General features: G+C 44.6%; 1 protein-coding gene across 1 annotated transcript in view; it reads left to right on the top strand.

Annotated features, from left to right (window-relative positions):
- Positions 1–21,064, top strand: part of WWC1 (WW and C2 domain containing 1) — a 152,521-nt gene that overhangs the window by 78,704 nt on the left and 52,753 nt on the right. Inside the window, exons 3-5 of the mRNA XM_027084351.1 lie at positions 8,727–8,930; positions 18,358–18,434; positions 19,922–20,001. Of these exons, the coding sequence (XP_026940152.1) occupies positions 8,727–8,930; positions 18,358–18,434; positions 19,922–20,001 (361 nt within the window). The remainder of the gene's footprint in view (positions 1–8,726; positions 8,931–18,357; positions 18,435–19,921; positions 20,002–21,064) is intronic.

The raw sequence follows: 21,064 nt of genomic DNA, 5'->3' as shown, positions 1-21,064 counted from the left end.
TGCTCAGAGTCAAAACATGGCAGAGCTGGGATTTGAACTGGTGCTGGGAGTGGAGTCGGGCTTCTCCATCCACCTCCTCCTCTGGGTTTCAGTAGCACCTGGTCATACCTCTGCTGTGCCCCTCATCGCTCTGTAGTATAACCATTCACCTACTGAGACTAGCTCTTCTAGAGCAGGACAGTGTCTAATTCATCTGTCTAGTCCCAGGCCTTTGCCTGGTAAGGCACTTAGTAGGTGTGCTCTTGACCTTTGCTACATAGAAAAGGGCATACGTGCATGAACGCACGACCAAGTGGGTGAATGAGCAGACTGTTGTTGGCACCAAAGCATAGGAGAGTTTCTGAGAGACAGCTAATGGCATTAATTGCATTGTTGGTGGTAGCCGAGGTTTTTATTAGCATTCATGATTGCATACGGGATAATGAGAAGTAAATATGCCTAATTGAGTATGTATGGGGAATGAGGTTAATGCTTGGAGGGCTGCACGGTATGCTGGGTTAAACACTGATGTACAGGACCCCTAATCAGTCCTTTCCTGTTTGTAATTGCTGAGTGCATCCCCCTCATTAAAATCTGATGGTGGGAGTGAGATTTTCAGGTGCTTCTGGGAGTTGTTGGAGAGATAGAAGGACGGAGTATCACGCAGTGGCAGAGTTTATTCTGGAGGGGATGATGGCAGAAATGGGGGTATGTGTTGGGAGGTGAGTAAATGAGAATCACAGTAGGAAGAATTCTCTCTGCTAGTTTTACCAGCTATCGGGCTACTGGTTTTCTTTTGGCTGGAAGGTGCTCTCATTGGACGGAGGGTACCACCTCCGCAGACGGAGCCAGTGATACAGATGCGGTATGTGTGTGACCATCGAGACCCAAGCCCTCAGAGCTGTGGGCTCAGACCAATCCTCTGTGTGTCCACTGACTGAAATTACTCTCTTAAGAGTTCTAGACACAATAGAATTGAGCAACAAATTAAATCCACCATCCAGCGTTCATTCATTCAGCAAATATTTATTGACCTCCTACAGTGTTCTAGGCACTGTTCTGGGAGCGTGGGGTACGTGAAAGTTCAAAATGGCAATGATCCTTATCCTTACAGAGCTTTCATCTTGGCAGGAGAAACAGAAAATAAACAGAATAAGTAAGCAGATTATGTAGTATATTAGACAATGATCAGTGTTACGGGAAAAGGGGAAGCAGAGCATGGGGCTGAGGTGTGCTGGGGTGCCTTTGTGGGTGGCGGGCAGGGATAGTGGTAAAGGTCTTCAGGAAGAAGACCTTGTCGAGAAAATGAGATTTGAGCTAAGACTTGAAGGAGGTGGGGAGAGCGTTTCAAGTAGAGAGAGCTGATCGAACGAAAACTCCACCGCGTGATCACATTTAGCTTGCTTGAGGGATGGCAAGGACGCAGGTGTGCATATAGCAGGATTTGTGAGGAAGCGGGGAGAAGGGTATCAGGCCAGCAGGGTGTGGGCAGTGGTCCACCTGAAGGGTTCAGGCTTTTATTCAACACGATGGGAGCCATTGGAAAATTTTAAGCAGATGAGTGGTGTGACCTGTTTTATGTCTTAAAAGGGTCACTCTGGCTGCTTTGCTGAGAATAGACCTTAGTGGAACAGGGGCAGAAGCAGGGAGACTTGTAAGAGATGATTGCAATAGTCCAGGTGACAAAGGACCGTGCCCCGGACCAAGGCCGTAGTGGTAGAGGTGGTGAAAAGTGGCCTGAAGCTGGAGGTATTTTCAAGACAGAGCCAACAAGCCTTCCTGATAGATTGCACATGGGGTGTGAAAGAACGGGATAAATGAGCCTCTCTGGGCCTGAGCAGCTGGCAGGATGGAGTTGCCATTTATTGGATGGAGAAAACTGCAGGAGGAGTGGGTTTAGGAAGGAGGACCAAGGGTTCATTGGGATGTGTCGCATCTTCCATACCTGTTATACACCTGAGAGAAGATGTCGCTGGTCAGTTTGATGTAGGAATATGGTGTTTGGAAAAGAGATCTGGGCTGAAGATGTGTATATGGGAGTTGTTGGCATATAGAGAGTATTAAAGACATGAAGCTGGATGGGATCACCAAAGGAATAAGTCAAGACAGAGAGAAGACAATCAAAGAATGAGCCATGGGGTCCTCAGACAGGAGAAGGTACAGAGAAGAGGAAAACCAGTCATGATTCTGGGGAGTGATCGGAAAGGTGGGAAGGAAAGCGAGAGCGTCTTGGCAGCCATGTGAAGGAGGCATACCGAGGAGAGAGGTGTCAACCCCGTCAAATGCTTCTGACAGATCAAGTACGAAGAGGACTGAGAATTGACAGATAGATTTAGCAAACCCCTGTGACGCTGGTGACCCTGACTTGGAGGGCAGCTTTGGACAAGGACTGGGGGCAAAAGCCTGACTAGAGTCAGTCTAAAAGACAACGGAGGGGAGGCATTGGAAACAGCAAATATGGACAACTCTTTCCAAGATATAACCTTCTTTCATTATTTCATTTATCCATATTCAGTTTTCCCACTGCCGTGTACATCCAGCATGATTAGATGGTTTTAATCAGTGATCAAGTTGTGTGTTCTGCTGTTTTCTCTTCACACTATGTCATGAATATTTGAGAGATGCTGCCTAGTCTTCATATTTGTCATTTTTAATGTATCAAATAGGTGTATTGATACATTTTAACACATAATGAGTGTACCATAATACCCCCCTATTGCTGACCTTGTGGGTCCTTTCCATTTGTTTGTTATAAATAAATAACACTAGGGAAGAATCTTTACGCATATTGCTTTTTTCTTCTATGATACTTTCCTGGAGTTGTATTTCCAAATGTAGGATCGCTAAGTGAAAGATTATGAACACTTGTGAGACTTGTGGTACCTCTTCCTAGTTTGATAAGTATTTCTAAAAGATCGTATCAATCTGTATTGCCACAGCAATAAGGGTACTATTTTTCTCATACCTTCATCAGTCAGTATGGGGCTAGTTACTTTTCGATAAATTCATCACAGGTTTAAACTGTTACTTCATTGTTTTTCGTTTGCATTCATTTCCATACTAACAAGGATGGACGTTCTCCAGATGTTCAGCTGTTTTTAAGACAATTGTCGTTCAAGCCGTTAGAGAATTCAATAGTGTTAGTCACGTGGGTGCGCGTGTGGTGCGCGTAGAAAGCAGGCGTGTGATGGGTAGAGGCGGGGAGGTGAGGGATGTGTGAAGTGCGGTGAACGTGTGAGCTGTATGGAGCGTGAGTGTGGAGTGTGTTTGTAGGTAGAGGTTTGGAGCCTGGGGGAGGCTGAAGAACTGGGTCTTAATGATGGCTGCGCCCAGTCGGCTAAATGTTTACTGGAAGTAGCTGCATTTTGGGGAGAGGGAGCATGAGGGGGAAGGGGATAGAGGGATGATGTTGTATGTAGCTGAGTTCGTGACATGCTGAATGATTAAACTATGTCCATGTTTAGCTTTAATAAAAACAAGAATTCAAAAATAGTTGGCCAAGGACATCTCTAAGAACCTGCCCAGGTGTAAAGTTATCTATTCTGGTGAGGTGGACTTAAGGAAGTGGAGCATCAGCAGAAGCGGCTGGTCTTGGGAGGATCCCTCAGAGTGTGACCAGTTCAGGATGAACAGCAGTTAGCACAGCTCCTTACAGCCACCTAGGGAGCTGTCCCCAAAGGACAGTCTTTTCCAGAGTTGTTAGTACAACTGGTATCCATGTGGAAAAAAATACATTTCCACTTCTACCCCTGCCTCACACCATATGTAAAAATAAATTCAGAATGGACCACAGACCTCAACATAAAAGCTAAGACTATGGGCTTCCCTGGTGGCATAGTGGTTGAGAGTCTGCCTGCCGATGCATGGGACACGGGTTCGTGCCCCAGTCCGGGAAGGTCCCACATGCAGCGGAGCGGCTGGGCCCGTGAGCCATGGCCGCTGAGCCTGCACGTCCGGAGCCTGTGCTCCACAACAGGAGAGGCCACAAGAGTGAGAGGCCCGCGTACCGCAAAAAAAAAAAAAAAAAAAAAAAAGCTAAGACTAGAACACTTCGAGAAGGAGACTAAGGAGAAAATCTGCAAGATTTTAGGGTAGGCAAAGGTTTTTTGGACAAGGCACAGAAAGCACTAAGCATACAAGAAAAAAGTAATAATTGGGCTTCATTGAATTAAAACTTCTGCTCTTCAAAAGACCATTAAGAAACTGAAAAAGCAAGCTACATATAAGGAGAAAATATTTGCAATACATATATCTGACAGCAGATCCGTATCAAGAATATAAAAAGAACCCTTACACCTTAATAGTAAGAAGCCCAACAACGCAATAAAAAGTATGAGCAAAAGATTTAAATAGACACTTCACTAAAGAAGACATACAAGTGGCCAAGAAACACATAAAAATATGCTGTACATAATCAGTCATTAGGGAAATAGGAATTAAATCTACAATGAGGTACGACTATACACCCACTGTAATGACTAAAATGAAAAGGATTGACAGTACCAGTGGTTGGTGAGGAGGTGAAGGAACTGGAACTCTAATTCACTACTAGTGAGGATGTAAATCAGAACAACCATTTTGGAAAACAGTTTTTTAGTTTCTTATAAAATTCAACATATAATTAACACACAAGCCAACAGTTCCACCCCTAGATAGTTTTACCTAAGCAAAATGCAGACATTGCAAAGACTTGTGCATGCATGTTCATTACAGCCCTATTCATAATAATCTCAAACAGCAACCCAAAAGTTTATCAAAAAGTGAATTATGCTGTATTCATGCAATAGACTGTTATTCCACAATAACAAAAAATGGATGACTGATACAACCTAAATGAGTCTCAAAAGCCTTATGCTAAGTGAAGGAGGTGAGATCCAAAGAGCACATACTGCTTGATTCCATCGTCATGAAGTTCTAAGACAGAACCGGAGGGAGGAAGTGGGTGGAAGTGACTGACACAGGACTGCAGGGTAAAGGAACCATTTACACATTGATAACAAGCGGTAGTTTATGGTGTATGCGTTTGTGAAAACATATCCAAGTCTACACTTTAGATGATTGCGCTTCATTGTATTTAAATTACGCCTTAATAAAGGTGATTTAAACAGTGTATTGATGCCCACTTTAATACTGCAGACCAATTAAATGGAAATCTCTGGGGTAATTTCCAACATGCAACCAGGTTGAAACCAGTGTTCTGCTGTGGGGTTGTGGGTTGTGTTTGTCTGCCTGTGCATCCATCTATCCGTGTTGGTTTGTGCTACAGAAGAATGCCTGGGTCACCAAAAATGGTAGCCAAGCCAGCCTTCAATTAAGCCTCTCACGTGCTTTTATACTCCAAGGAGCGCGGCCTCCAAAGGGAGGGCGCCACTCTCAGATTAAACCCAGAGGATCCATCCAGGGGTGCCCCAGGGCAGTTGTCAGGGACCCAGCATTTCACCTAGCCCTCTGGCAGGTGATTCTATCTGGAGCCCAGCATCGCACCTGCCAGCCTTGCCTGCCACCTTCAGTGACTGCTCAGCACACCCGTGTTGTCACCTCTTAGCAGGTGATATGTTGAAATTGTTTGGGGAGCTTTGCGGGTCACCATTGCCTCCTTCCCACCCCCAGAGATCCTGATTTAATTGGTCCAGGGGTGGGGTTTGAGCATCGGGATTTAAAAAATTTCCCCCAGTGATTCTACTATGCAAACAGGGGTTCTTGGACATGGGCTGCACAGCAGTTACCTGGTGAAGCTTAAAACTGCCAATGCCTGGGCCCTACTCTTGGAAACTCTGAGGTTAGGTGTTCTGGGGGCAGAATTCAGGCTTTTGTTTTTATTTTTGTTTTTTGAAGCTCCATAGCTTATTATAATATGCTGAGTGGACCCAGTGTACTGGATGAAGTACCAACCTTTTCTTTTTTTTTTTAAAGCAATTTTGCTGAGAGTCTGGGGGAAAAGGCAGTCTCATAAGGCTGTCTGTGAGGATAAAAATTGGTACAACCTTTGGGACGATAATTTGGTAGTGTCTGTTAAAATTTAAGATGTGTATACCCACTGACCCAGTAATTCCTCTTTTAAGGAATTCCTCTTTTTACACTACAGAATTAATAATAGCACACGTTCATAGAAGTATGTTTTTAAGAATCCTCACTACAGCATTGGTTATGGTAGCAAAAGAACTGAAAACAATCCGGATGTTTCCTGGTAGTGGTCTGGGAGACCACTCAAGCCCTATCATAAATAAATCTTAGCACCATACCGTGGAGTACTATGCAACCATTTAAATGATTGAGGTACGTAAAAAGTAAAAATGAATAAGTAAAAACAGTGGTACAAATGAAAAAAAAGGATAAATTAAAAATTGAGGTAAATCTTTATGTACCTACAAGGGAAAATGAACATGATATATCATTTGGAGATGAAAGCAAATTGCAGACCAATATACATGACATGGGCCACTTTACATTAAAAATAAATTTGTGTGTGTAGCTATGTATGTGTAAACAGGTTTGTATATAATCATAGGGCAATATCTGTTAGTGTGTGAGACTCCTAACGGCAGTTACCTCTAGGAGGTAGGATTGGAGAGATTTAAACTCTCATTTCTTACTTTACGAATTTGCAATGGTGGAATTGTGAGATTTTTCTTTTTTTGTATGTTTCAATATTTTTCCCCAAAATGTAAATTTTTAAAAATATGACAAACTTTAAAAAACATCTTCACCCTGGCCATGTTTCTTTTCTTTTCTGTGGCCCATGTCAGCCAGAAGTGTGGGACCCCTGAGGGGAACCCAGGAGTCCCTAACCCTGAGGGAAGCCACATCTGCTGATGGGAAATGGGACCCCACAGTCTTTCAGCCCAGCTTTGTAAATTCTCTCCTCCCGCTTTTTTTCTTCTCTTGCAAGTGTTCCTCCATCTTACTTGGTTGAAGAGTTGCAAAGCTTTCTTTGTGGGAAGCAATTTTTTGGCCCCTGCCGGCCATCTTCACACCTTGTTTTCTTTCCCAGAAAAAGGGAGGAGGAGAGCTTGAAGAATTGAATAGTTTTGGCTTTACTCTCACCATCATTTGTTTACTTTACCTGGGTGTAAGTACACTACAGCTTCCTGGGAAGCAGTGAGGCAGGGCCCATTATCCTCTTTTATAATTAGAAAAGTAGACTCAGAGAGGTCAAGCAGCCTGCCCATTGTAACACAGCGATTATTGGCAGGCATGAGAACGTGGCCCTGCTATCTCTTGGATTATTCTTCCCGTCTCTTCTTTCTTTCATTGGAAATACTCATTGGGGCCTATTCAGGAGGATTGAGAGCTAAAGGGACTGCAAAAGGAGGTACAAACTCAAAGCCCTCAGGAGCCACACACATGACGTAAATGAATGAAGCAGATAAATTGTGGACCCACAGTGGCCAGAGCTTCTGAATGATCAAGAAAAACCAGACATCGGGATTTTAATGTATAAATCTCCTTGTTTTTACATACCAGTAATCAGTTCAAAATTAATAAAGTTCTTTGGGCTAAGCAAAACCTGTCTACAGGCTGGATTCACCATATGGCTGTGATTATACAATTTCCGGTGTGTTAGTCGCCCCTTACCCCACCCGCCAACTGGGAAATGACTGAGGAGTTGACAGTCAACGGGCATTGATTCTTGGACATGGTTTTGACTTCTTTGACATCTGCTCAGCCGCCAGCTACCCTTTTTAAAAAATTTCTTCGTCTTCTGACTTTTTCCCAAGTTATCACTGTACATATTTATTGTACACATAATTTTAAAAAATAAAAAAAGAATGAAGAAAAGGCATCCTACCATCAAGACATATCTGCTGTTGGTAATTTGTTAAGTTTCCTCCTAATCTTTTTGAGAATGTATATATGTATTTTGATAAATACAAAATTATTTATGCAGTTTTGCACCCAGTACTTCTACTCACTTTTATATCATAAGCACCTTTCTGGTTTTTTTAAAATTTTTTTCGAAGACATTATTTTTAATGGCTGTTTTAGTGTATTATGTAAATATAGCATACTTATTTGAGCAGTTATTTCCTGTGTGACCTTGAGCAAGTCACTTAACCTGTTTATGTCTCAGTTTTCTCTTTTGTTTAATGGGGGTAATAAAAGAATCTTCCCTGTAGGGTTAATGTAAGGATTGGAGGAGTAAATAGATATGAAGTAATTAGAATAGTGCTTGGCATAGAGTAAACATTAAATAAGTGCTTGATGATTATTATGGTTTTGTACAAATGCATTTTTGCCTGAATTTATTGCTTTTTATAATAAATTACTACAGGAGAAATTATTGGACAAAGGGTATTAACGTTTTAAGGCTTTTGATTTTCATGGTCAGATAACCTTCTAGTAAGGCTGTTCTAATTTACATTTCCAACACTGTATTTCTTCATATCCTCTGAAATATCAATTATTTTACTTTCCTTTACTCTTTGCCAAAACAAATGATCTTAAGCGTCTATAATGTTGTTGAGCCTCTCTGTCTAGATTAGAACTCATATCTGGCCCTTCCTCTGGCTGTTCCCAGACAGACTGACTTCAGGTTTGTAAACTGATCCTGGTTTGTGTGTGTGTGTGTTTGTTTGCTTAATCCAAAGGAAGAGTCTCTGTTGTTTAATAGGTAAGTTTAACCCATTCACATTTATTGTGATTTTCTACTTATTATGCTTTTTGTTTTCTGGTAGTAGATTCTACAGGCCACCAACTCAACAGACATTTGTGAGGTGCTAACCTAGGGTCTCTGGGGTCTGTTCTAGAAACCACTCAGATTGAGGATCCCCGGGTACAATGGCGGCGGGAGCAGGAGCACATGCTGAAGGATTACCTGGTGGTGGCCCAGGAGGCCCTGAGTGCACAAAAGGAGATCTACCAGGTGAAGCAGCAGCGCTTGGAGCTCGCGCAGCAGGAGTATCAACAGCTTCACGCCGTCTGGGAGCACAAGCTGGGCTCCCAGGTCAGCTGTGAGTACCTCCCCCGCCCCAGGACACCCACAAACACAACTACAGGGAGGAGGGAGTGGCCACACTGAGTCTTGCCTCTGTTGCCTCTCAGCGTTTCTCAGATCTACCTGTTTTCGTTCATCTCCACTCCTTGTCCAAACCACCACCCTCTCTACTGTTTTCCGGCTCCTACTTGTGCTTTGCAGTGATTCATCTACCATTTTCATTCCATTTCCGTTCATTCATTTGTCATCGCAAAATGCCAGACTTATTACCTGTCTTCTTATTGAAAGCCCTTCAGTGGCTGGGGGCAGTGGGGAGCTCTTGGTTAATGGATAGTTTCAGTTTGGGAAGATGAAAAAGTTCTGGAGATGGGTGGTGGTGATGGCTGCACAACAGTACGAATGTCTTTAATGCCCCTGAGCTGTATATTTTAAAATGGTTAAAGTGGTAAGTTTTATGTTATGTGTATTTTGTCCCATTGCTCTTTCCATAGCCCACACAATCACACGTGATCAGGCTCCTGCTGGCCACTCCCACCTCATTGCAGGCTCTCATTCACTAGGCTCCAGATGCGCTGAGTACGTACATCGTGCTCCCCTCGCCTGCCCCGCACCTTTCCACCTTGGGGCTTTTGAATTGCTGCTCCCCTGCCTAGGAAGCTTTTCTATTGGTCTGTTTGCACAGCTGGCTCCTTCTCACCCTTCCAGTCTCTTCCTTCAGGTCATGTCCTCTGAGAGTTTTGCTTCTGACATCCCCATCCACAGACTCCCTTCCCCAGCATTAGCCTCTGTAATGGCTCTCTCTTTATTTTGTTCATAACACGTATCACAGTACATCTGCTTATATGCTGCTGTCGGTATTTCTGAGTGGAGGAGATTTCCTGTCTCCCTGGTTTCTGCAGGAGGAGAAGAGGCATGCCAGGGTCCCCAGTCCTCATTCCCAACATAGGGAGATGCCAGATCAGTAGCTTTCAAGGAGCCTGTTGACCTTTTCTGATGTGTTGAGGGGTGTTTTTTTTTTGGTATTTTACCACTTTTTTTTTAACTTTTTAGAAATTTTAAATTTTTTTAATAATATTTATTTTCTCTTATTTTTTATTTTTTTGGCTGCGTCAGCACGTGGGATCTTTGTTGAGGCATGCGGAATCTTTCATCGTGGTGCACGGGCTTCTCTCTAGCAGTGGTGTGCAGGTTTTCTCTCTCTAGTTGTGGCGTGCGGGCTCCAGAACGCAAGGGCTCTGTAGTTTGCGGCACGCAGGCTCTCTAGTTGAGGCGTGTGGCTCAGTAGTTGTGGTGCATGGGCTTAGTTGCCCTGCGGCATGTGGGATCTTTGTTCCCCAACCAGGGATTGAACCCACGTCCCCTGCATTGGAAGGCAGGTTCTTTACCACTGGACCACCAGGGAAGTCCCTACCACTGTTTTTTTGTTTGTTTGTTTGTTTGTTTGCGGTACGCGGGCCTCTCACTGTTGTGGCTTCTCCTGTTGCGGAGCACAGGCTCCGGACGTGCAGGCTCCACGGCCATGGCTCACGGGCCCAGCCGCTCCACGGCATGTGGGATCTTCCCGGACCGGGACACGAACCCGCGTCCCCTGCATCGGCAGGCAGACTCTCAACCACTGCGCCACCAGGGAAGCCCCCTACCACTCTTTTTAATAACTAATATTTTCCTATGTTTAATGAGTGCTTACTACATGCTAGCCTGCAGTCTGAATATGTTATTTCAGTTAATTCTCATAACAGTTCTATGGGCAAGCACAGTTAATATCCTCCTGTAACAGATAAGGAATCTGCAGCCTAGAGAAGACCAATAACATGCCCAGGGTCTTACAGCTGGCAAGAGGTGATAAGTTGCAAACATATAAGTTCCGTCTGTCCCAACAACACCTGCATTGTGGGCCAAAGGGCCAGCATTAGGCCACAGTGTCAGGGTGTCCGTGGCTTGGCTGGGTCCTTAAACACTACCCCTGTCTTTGAGAAGTTTGGTCTGGGAGGAGGACTGTGAGTGGTTTATTCACTGTCCCAGCCCCGCCCCGTTCCTTGGCAATTCAAGAAAAAAAAAACAACCTCAGATTATAGAAAAGAACTGGATTACACTCATTAGCTATTACTAGGTCAAATAATGTCCTAGAGATCATCATGAGGGTTTTAGCACTTAATCTATCTTAGTCAGCTGGGGGCTGCCATAACAAAATACCACAGAGTGGGTGGCTTCAACACAGACATTTATTTTCCCACAGTTCTGGAGGCTGGAAGTCTGAGGTCAGGATGTCAGTATGGATGGGTTCTGGTGAGACCCCTCTTCCTGACTTCTCACTGTGTCCTCACGGGGCACAGAGAGAGAAAGAGAAACAGCAAGCTGCTGGTGTTTCTTCTTATAAGGTCACTAATCCCATCATGAGGGCCCCACCCTCATGACCTCATCTAACCCTAATTACCTCCCAAAGGCCCCTTCTCCAAATACCATCACATTAGGCATTAGGGCTTCAACATATGAATTTGGGGGGAACACAATTCAGTGTATAGCATTATTCTTACCAGAGCCCTGGAGGGAGATATTAATATTGCTCGTGAAACTCAGATTCAAAGAGGTAGAGGAGGGCTTTTTTGGCGTGGCGAGGCCAAAAAAAAAAAAAAAAGAAAAAGAAAAACCAAAATGATGGTGTTTTTGAACCTTGATGGAGCATTTAGTAGCATCCGAAGTCATATGACAGGACTGTATCAATTCCTACCACGAATCATGTATTTATTCTTATTGGTTCCAGGGATCAGTTAAAAATCTTTGTCGTTTCAAATGCCAATGAATTAATAATATCAAATAAATATTGTTATTATTTATTGCGAGCTTAAGAATGTGACAACTACTATTCCAAATACTTTGTATTTAACTAAATTAAGCCTCGTAACACCTCAATGTGATACTATTATTATGTCAATTTTATAGATGAAGAATTTGAGGCAGAGAGAAGCTGCATCACTTGTGCAAAGTTACACGGCTAGTTAGGAAGTTACATATCCTGGATTTGAACCCCAGCAGTCCAGCTCCAGAGTTGACATTCTCAAAATGTATTTCCTGTCAAGATAATATTTATTGAGCCACTAATATGTTCTAAGGAAATTGCACTAAGTGGTTTATCTAGACCAGTGGTTTTTGGCCGGGGGCAATTTTGCCCCCCTAGGGCAGTGTCTGGAGACGTGTCTCCAGTGTCTGTGGGATCTTAGTTCCCTGACCAGGGATCGAACCTGTGTCTCCTACATTGGAAGCTCGGGGTCTTAACCACTGGACCGCCAGGGAAGTCCCAAGACACCATCATTTTGAATGTTAAAGAAGGAGTCATCTCGGATCACTAGTCCTAAGATGCAAACCAGTGAGGGATGGCCCAGTCCAAGCATCCCAGTGAAATAGGCATGACCCAAGGCTCCTCATGACTTTCTTTGGATTTTATAAGCCAGGTTTGCCTTCCAAGTCAAGCTCTCCAGCATGTTGATAGACCGGTGAGGTAACATGCCTCCCTCTAACTCAGATGATCTGCTGGGGCTTGTGAGAGTTTTGCCACCTTGCCTTGGCTGCTGTAGGGCTGTGGCTGCAGGTGGGGCCCTGCCCTGGGGATGGAGGCTTTGTTGTCATCTCTGGCGCAATCTCTAGCTCCGTGGGGAAGGAGAAGAGAACTCACATTTAATGTACACCTATTAAATTTCTGGAGGGCAATATGCCGGCACTCTACTTATGTTTAAAGTAACCTTGCTATACACACACATACACACACACACACACACGCACACACAATCTTGCAAGGTATTGTTGTTCCCATTTTACAAATAAAACTGAGGCCCAGAGAGGGAAAGTATCTTCCCCAAGCTCACACTGGTAAAAAGTGGCAGGAATAGCTTTTATACCCAGGAGTATCTGACCTCAAAACCAGTTCTCTTCATTTAATCCAAGTCAGCCAGTCAAATTCTAAGGTTTGGGGGCTCTACTGGGGTCCCTCCATCCTCTGAAAGATGAGAACTTGGGAGAGCTGGGTTCTTTGGGACCTCACCATGCTCCTTCCTCCTCCGGGCCTTGGTTTCCCATTTGAAAAATCAATCACTGGGAGCCTTGCAGCTAAAAATGCCAGTTGAACCACCTACGTGCTTTCACTCATTCCTGAAACTAAGAAAATATCAGATAAGAGGTTTTTATGGCATACATGTACAAGGACAGGGAGACTTGGAGAGAAGAGAACAGCGGTAAAATATGGAGGCTGGAAAGCAGAAGGTCAGGTGGCAGCCTGTCTGATAGAGTGGAGAAAAGAGAAAATGGGCTGATAGTGAGGGAAAAAACAGGCCTCTAGTCTACCTGGAGCACGTGCAAAAGCCTCGGGAATTGGAGGGAGTGGCTGTCTCAGCGTGGAAGTGAAGTGAGGAGGGCCTGAAAGAAGATTGGAGGAGAGTTGTTCCTGAGACACAGACCACCAGATCTCCTTCCCAGATCAGTGCCACCAGGCCACTGCTCATCCCCAACGTGGGGAAAAATTGGAGGTTTCTTTTTTTGAGGTGCATCATACTGAAAACATGGTGATTAAGTGAACATGGACTTGAGGATTGAGACCCCAGCCCGCCTGTACCACTTGACTCCCAGAAGGGTGCCAGGCTATTACCCTGCGGGCTAGACAGTAGAAGAGTGTGGGGAATCGGAGTCTCTTCTCTTCAGAGAAAAGAGATGTGAAGAGAAAAGATGTAAAGACACTGACAGTGAGGATTCCTAGATGAAACAATCCAGCCAAATCACATCCCAAATAACCCACAGTCAATCATGTAACCCATCATCAACAAGCTCCACTCCAGCCAGCTTTTTGGGCCCCCAGTCCTAAGTGTGAGCAGACAGCTGAGATTCCAGACATCCATGGAAAGCCTCTAACATGAACAATAGAGATTAAAACAAACACGTGGTGATAGGGAGCCCTTGTAGGAAACAGGGAATATGCATGGAGAAGAAAACATCGAGAGAAGCTACACAACCATGCAACTAAAACAGGATGCTACATTTTATTAAGAAAAAAAAAAAGGAGTCTTCAGAGAACACAGAAGAGCCTTAGGAAATTAAACTATGAGAGTAGAAATGAAAAATCCACAGGAAGCCTGGAAGGTAAAGCAGAAAGTTTTCTAAAAAGCAGAACAAAAATAAAATGAGATGGAAAAAAAGACCATCAGGCCAAGAACTCTATCTAAGCAATAAAAGCTCCAGATAGAGCAGAAGAAACAGAGGGGAAGAAGCATCAGTGACATAATGCAGAAGAATTTCCCAGAACTGATGGAGGAGAGTTTTTAGATTGAAAGGGCTCAGTGAGCACCCAACACAATGGATAAAAGTTAACTCACACCAAAGACATATCATTGTGCAACTTCAAACACTGGGAACGATTCAAGATCCTAAAAGCTTTCAGAGAGGGAAACCAGGTCACACAAAAATGATCGGGACTCAGAATAGCTCCAGGCTTCTCAACAGTAACACTAGAAACCTAAAAGACAATGGAGCAATGCATTCACACTTTTAAGGAAATTCATTTCCGACCGAGAAGTCTATATCCAGCAAGACTACCTTTAATCGAGGGCCGGCTAGAATAACGATCTTTTTAGACATGCAAGTTTTCCAAAAGTTTATTTCCTTCATGGGTCCTTTCTCAGGAAGCTCCTGGAAGTGATATTCTGCCAAAATGAGGGGGTAGTCACAGAGGGGGAAACATGGTATTTAGGGAGGAGGAGAGAAGGAGGCAAGGAGCGGGGTCTCAGGATGCCAGCTGTGCAGAGAGAGTGCACTGGCACATGCCTTGCGAGACAGAGCCCAAGAGAGGAACTCTGTGAGAGGAGATTTAGATAACTGGCCAAGTGTGAAGCTGAATCAGTGTTAAATTTGTGGAAAGTAGGCACGCATAAAAATGATCATTATTAACTCTAGGAAAAACAACCCAAAAACTGTGCTGGAAAGAAAAAGTAGGCAAAGTTGGCTATATGCCTCGGCCCTGAATAGTGTTTGCAGTGTAAAAGTAATGCAAACACTGAAGGTTGCTCTCGCCAGAGTTATCTGATGAGAAGCTGGGAGGCGTGTCCTGTGTGGGGTAGGGGCCGAGAAAGGGAGTGAAGCTAACACTCCATCCTCCAGAGAGAGAGGTGAATAAATCATGCCTAAGACTGAAAAAAATCAAGAAACAGCGAAACATGCATATTATCAGACTCACACGGGTGGGCACCCAAGAAACTGGCTGAACCTGTTGAAACAGATCCTTTTTCATGAGTGAGATAAGCGGATTGGGGAATGCTCTTTTTTTTACAGCAAATCTTGGGTGTATAAAATATATAGTATTTTATATATACTGTTAAACTGTGCATATATAACTTGAATAAAAACTAAAAAACCTATAAAAAGGTGTCACCTTGAAGGCACACCTGTTTGAATTTAAAATTATTTTGTTGTGGGTTAGTGAGGGGACATGGACACAGAAAGGAGGCTGATGACCTGTTTCTTGATTGGGGTGCTGGTCACTTGAGTGTGTTTCTTTTGTGAAAATTTATCAAGCTGCACACATGATTTGTGTACTTTTCCATTCTCGCATGTATTTTTCACTTCAACAAAAAGTTTATTTAAAAAATAACAGGCCACGGGCTTCCCTGGTGGTGCAGTGGTTGAGAGTCCGCCTGCCGATGCAGGGGACACGGGTTCGTGCCCCGGTCCGGGAAGATCCCACATGCCGCGGAGCGGCTGGGCCCGTGAGCCATGGCCGCTGAGCCTGCGCGTCCGGAGCCTGTGCTCCTCAACGGGAGAGGCCACAACAGTGAGAGGCCCGCGTACCGCAAAAAAATAAAATAAAATAACAGGCCACATCCCACTTCAGCAGCTTTGGGTATAAACAGTGCATTTCACAGTGATTCTCCGGAGGGTAATAATTCCAGCCCCTGCTGGCCCAGTTGGCAAAGTCTGTTCTTTTTTGGGTTCCCTTCCCTGGAAGGTTTCTAAATGTGCCCATGGAACACACTCACTTTCCACAATCAGCCCTGGCAGCGCTGATCCCCACGGCGACCCTCTCCTTCTTAGGGCCAGGACTTGCCATGCTTCACAGGCTCTCCCATTCTGCTAACAACTCCCCTCAGCACTTGCCCCTAGTGTAGACCCCCCATCCAGCAGCACCGATGAGCAGGGTGTTTAGCAGGACGGGGTGCTCACGGAACGGGCACCCCCCATTTTAGCTGTATCCCCATCTTATTTCCTCACTGATGACTCCTCTTGTCTTTTTACCATGTTTGCGCTGCCAATAGGTGGGTAACGATTGTTAATTACCTTAAAATTTTTCCAAAAGTGCCTATCTGGGGAATTTGCTTAAGTCAGTGCCTCCAGCTGTGGATCCAGCTAGGTCCCTCCCCTGAGATCCCCACGTCCAGCAAAGACCAGAGTGCAGAAAATGAAAGCTTCAAATTGGAAACAAAACATGTGTCTGGAGTCCCTGTTCCATGCTCACGACGAGGTCTCCGAGGTCCTCCCTGTTCAGGTGTTCCGGCCACTCATCTCTTCTGGTAAAGCCTGGCTTCCATCCTCATCCTCATTCTCTTCATCACCACCATCATTGCAAACTCAGCAGAGACGTAATGCTACCCATGGTGCAGAATGACTTGTCAGTTACTCTGCAGGGCAGTTTTGTTTCCCAAACTTCCCAGTGTTCCATTTTAACTTTAACTGTCCTTATGCATAATCAAAAGGTCCACTCAGGTATTTTAACCAAATCCAAAGAGCAGAGCAGCGTCTCCTTCATGACTGTCCCTTCTACCTCCAGACACTGAAAATTGCTAGCAATCTCCAAATAAGCCTCTCTAGCCTCAGAAAAATTCAGGTCCCAGCAGGTGATGTTAAGTGGAAAGGGGAGGTGATGAAATTGCTCAGACTATGGGATTAAGGACTTGGGAGAAACGCTTCTCTGGCCTGTCTCCCAAGAATGACTGTCCCTTTCCTGAACAGTGGGGCTGTGTTTACCTTAAAGACACAGTGACTCTTACATGGGGCCGATTTTCCTCTCCACATCAGCAGGTAGAAAGCTCAGAGCCAGGTCTGTGGCCGCGGGTCAGGAAGTGGGACCTCATGGTATGCAGTGAGCTCTAATCTCATGCCACTGGCTTCCTCACTTTCATTGTCCCTTGTCTCATTTTCCTTACTTTTGTTTTTTTTTTGCGGTACGCAGGCCTCTCACTGCTGTGGCCTCTCCCGTTGCGGAGCACAGGCTCCGGACGCGCAGGCTCAGCGGCCATGGCTCACGGGCCCAGCCGCTCCGCGGCATGCGGGATCTTCCCAGACCGGGGCACGAACCCGTGTCCCCTGCATCGGCAGGCGGACTCTCAAGCACTGCGCCACCAGGGAAGCCCTCATTTTCCTTACTTTAAATGGATCACTCTGTTGTGTCCATTTTTGTAAGCCTTAAAATCCTTTATCAAGACACAAAGAAATACTGCTTTTAAAACGCAGTAAGATTACAGCTAAAGGCATACCTCATTGACACTTCACAGATTGTGGTTTTTACAAACTGAAGGTTTGTGGCAACCTGGCGTCAGATGATGGTTAGTATTCTTTAGCAATAAAGTATTTTTTAATTAAGATATGTACTTTTTTTAGGCATAATGCTATTGCACACTTAATAGACTGCAGTATAGTGTAAACATAGATCTTTTAGGCACTGGAAAACAAAAAAATTCGTGTGACTCGCTTCATTGCAATAATCACTTTATTGCGATAATCGCTTTATTACGGTGGTCTGGAACCAAACCCATAGTATCTCTGAGGTATGACTGTACATGATAGAACTGTAGATAAACGTTGGATGGTAACTTGGAGAGAAGGTAATTGTATTAGGGTGATAGTGTTACAGGTAATTTATTTTCCTTTTCAAATGTACATTAATATTGTAGAGTGCAATAAATATTTTTAGTAATTCCTTCGGATTAAAAATTGTATGTTTGTGTTAGAAAATGTAGCAAAGACAGAAAAATACAAAGACGAAAATGAATGTTATTCATCATTCAAATCTCTCTAGATAGCAGTATTATGTTTTTGCTATATTTCTCTCTGGTCTTTTTCCAGATGTGTGTGTGTGTGTGTGTGTGTGTATTTGTTAACTGTGTATATTTTACAAATTTAACTTATTCCTTCTTTGTGGTTTTTTGTAAATTATTGTTTTTATATAACAGTAAGTTTTGGACATTTCCCAAATGTTCAGTATCCTTCAGCACCATCGTTTTAAATCACTTAAGTAGTATAGTCCCCGTTTTATATGTGTACCGTATTTATTTGACAAATTCCCCTTTGTTGGACATTCAGGTTGCTCACTAATCGTCATTCCTTTCTGGGTTTACCTAGATGGCCAAATAAGCCAACTTGACCAAAATGTGTTTCTTCTATAGAAGATTTTTTTTCCTTTTTCCTTGCAGTGGTCTCCGGTTCGTCATCCAGCTCTAAGTATGACCCTGAGATCCTGAAGGCTGAAATTGCCACAGCAAAATCCCGGGTAGGTCCTCTTTGCTTATACTGTTGATGGGGGTCACTGAGCAGCCTTAGGCTACTAGCCCACCCACAAGAGCAGAGGAGATGCTTCAACCAGGCAGCGGCAGCCAGTGCTGACTAACAAGATTCTAAATAATGACAATAGTAGCAGTAGTAGCCGTCGTTTCTGTAATAGTAATGGTGATAGCAGCCACCCTTTCTCAAGCACTCACTGTATGCCAGGAGTAGCCCTAAATGCTTCACGAGTTCTACGTCATGCCCTTGAGACAGCCCCACGAAGTAGCCACTGTCGATATCTGCATTTTGAAGATGAGCCGACAGTGGCTTAGGGGGGGACTAAGTGACTTGCCCAAGGTCACAGGGACTCAAGGCTTACTTTGAAGTTTTTAGTGTAAGGAGCTATTTTGCTGGGACTTCCCTGGCAGCCCAGTGGTTACGACTTCGCCTTCCGATGCAGGTGGCCGGGGTTTGATCCCTAGGCGGGGAGCTAAGATCCCACATGCCTAGCGGCTGAGAAACCGAAAACATAAAACAGAAGCAATAATGTAACACATTCAATGAAGACTTTAAAAATGGTCCACATCAAAAAGATCTTAAAAAAAAAAAAAAGATGCTGTCTAGCTAACCACTGCTTATTCTGCAGTACTGTATTTGATTACTTCCTGATTACCTTAGGGGGAGAGAGATTTTTATTCCCCCTTGACTGATGTGGAAACGGAGGATCAGCTGTCAAATGACTTGCTCAAGGTGAAGTCAGTGTTGTGAACACTGGTTTAGTGCACCTTCACATAGGTCCTACAAATTCAGATGCCTGCAAGAACACATGAAAGGGGGGCGGGGGCTGGCAGTGGGGCAGTAGGGAGTAGTGGGGACTGTGTAGCCTAGGGGGTGGGTAGTGGAATTTCAGCCCTACGCTCTTACGGCCATGCTGGAATGTAGGCTCCGCGTTGGCAGATCTTCCAGTATTTTTAGAAAAGAACTGTATATCTAGGCCAAGTATATGAAACATCTCAATATTTAATCATTAGCAACTAATTTTTAAAAATTTAATAGCACTGCAAGCCAAACAAAGCAATCCTGCAGGCTGAAGCTGGCTCCCTGGCCGTGTCTTGCCTGTAAAGTTACCACGTTGCCTCTTACCTCCATGCACTAGCATATCCAGTGCCTGCTTTAAGTAATGCACGACCCAGGAAATTGCTGTTCTCCTCATCTGTCAGAATAGGAAGGGGAGGCTCACAGAGGTGAGGTGGCATGAAAGAGGTTAGCCAGCTCCTGTCCGCTTCCTGTTTCTCTGGCGCAAGGGCAGCTAGGAATGACCTGCAGGACAGCTGGACTGGGATGCCAACCGAATGTGCAGCTGCTGAGACCCAGGCGACATCAGTGAGGGGGGCCCGAGGGATGTTGACCTGAGTCATCATGCAGGGGCAGTGGGGGACTCTGGATTGATACCAACCTCTGACCCAGCCCCGTGTGTGGTCTTCTGCCATCCAGGTTAACAAGCTGAAGAGAGAGATGGCTCACCTCCAACAGGAGCTACAGTTCAAAGAGCGTGGCTTTCAGACACTGAAGAAGTAAGTCCACCCTGCAGTGTGGGGCATGGGGATTGCCCCCAAGCCGTGCTCCCCTCCTGTCCTCTCTGTCCCCCTCCCCTTCAGTCTCTCTCCATCCTCCTCGAAATGGGGCTCTCTAATCATTCGATTCCAGTTCTATTCCACTGGCATTTACTGTCACCCAACATTGAGGTTTGGAAAGAGAAAAGGGGAATCATTTCAGACCACCTGGTTCTCATCGTCCTCTGAATTCCCGAAGCCGTTAAAGTCTGTTCCATTCAGTTGAGTTTTGCCAGCCGGTCATAGAAACAAGCGTCGTTGGGCATTTCTGTGCAGCAGTCTCATCCCCTCCAGTAGATCCGGGAGAGTCTGATACGCACACAAACAAAACCGCCTCTTTCCATGGCCCCTAAAAGTGAGCAACGACTTCCGCTAGTGAGCTCCCCAGAAGGAACAAGGATCTCTTCCACAACAAACGAATTATGAGGAGAGTGGGCACCATGCCGTGCATGCTGTGCTTATGGGTGACTGCAGGGGTTTCCAGGACTTTGACCAAATGTAATTTTCACTTAGCTGACTTGCAGCCAAGCAAGACATAGCTCTGTTGTTTCCTTAGAGAAGATGTCTTCATTGTTACTCTCATGATCATACCAGCTAAGACTTGTTGAACAGATACTCTGTGCCAGGGAGGACTTTCAGTGTTTCTGCACGGGTGACCTCATCACAGCTCTATAAGCAGTGCTCTTTTAGCTGACCCCATTGTATAGATGGGCACATAGTCAGTGCCCCTAAGAGTTAGCTTATTGTCATTGTTAACCAGGGGGATCATCAAGACTTGTGCATTGAGTCATGTTCAGTACATCTGATGGGCTTACGGGATGGTCATTACAGAGGTGCCTGGTAGCCCTCGTGGGAGCTCCAAGGAGTACAGCCAGTAGGTGTCTCTGTTCTAAGGGACGTCCACTTGGATTCCCAGAGAGGCCACCTCTGTGCAGACAGCAGCTTCTGTAGACACTTGCTGTTTCACTCTCCCTGACTGTACCTTTTTTTTTTTTTTTTTTTTTTTTTTTTTTTTTTTTTTTTT

Source organism: Aethalodelphis obliquidens, unplaced genomic scaffold, assembly GCF_003676395.1.
Source record: "Aethalodelphis obliquidens isolate GAN/ISIS:26980383/991018 unplaced genomic scaffold, ASM367639v1 scaffold52, whole genome shotgun sequence".
Taxonomy (NCBI): Eukaryota; Metazoa; Chordata; class Mammalia; order Artiodactyla; family Delphinidae; genus Aethalodelphis; species Aethalodelphis obliquidens.
This window is presented reverse-complemented; position numbering and strand designations above follow the sequence as displayed.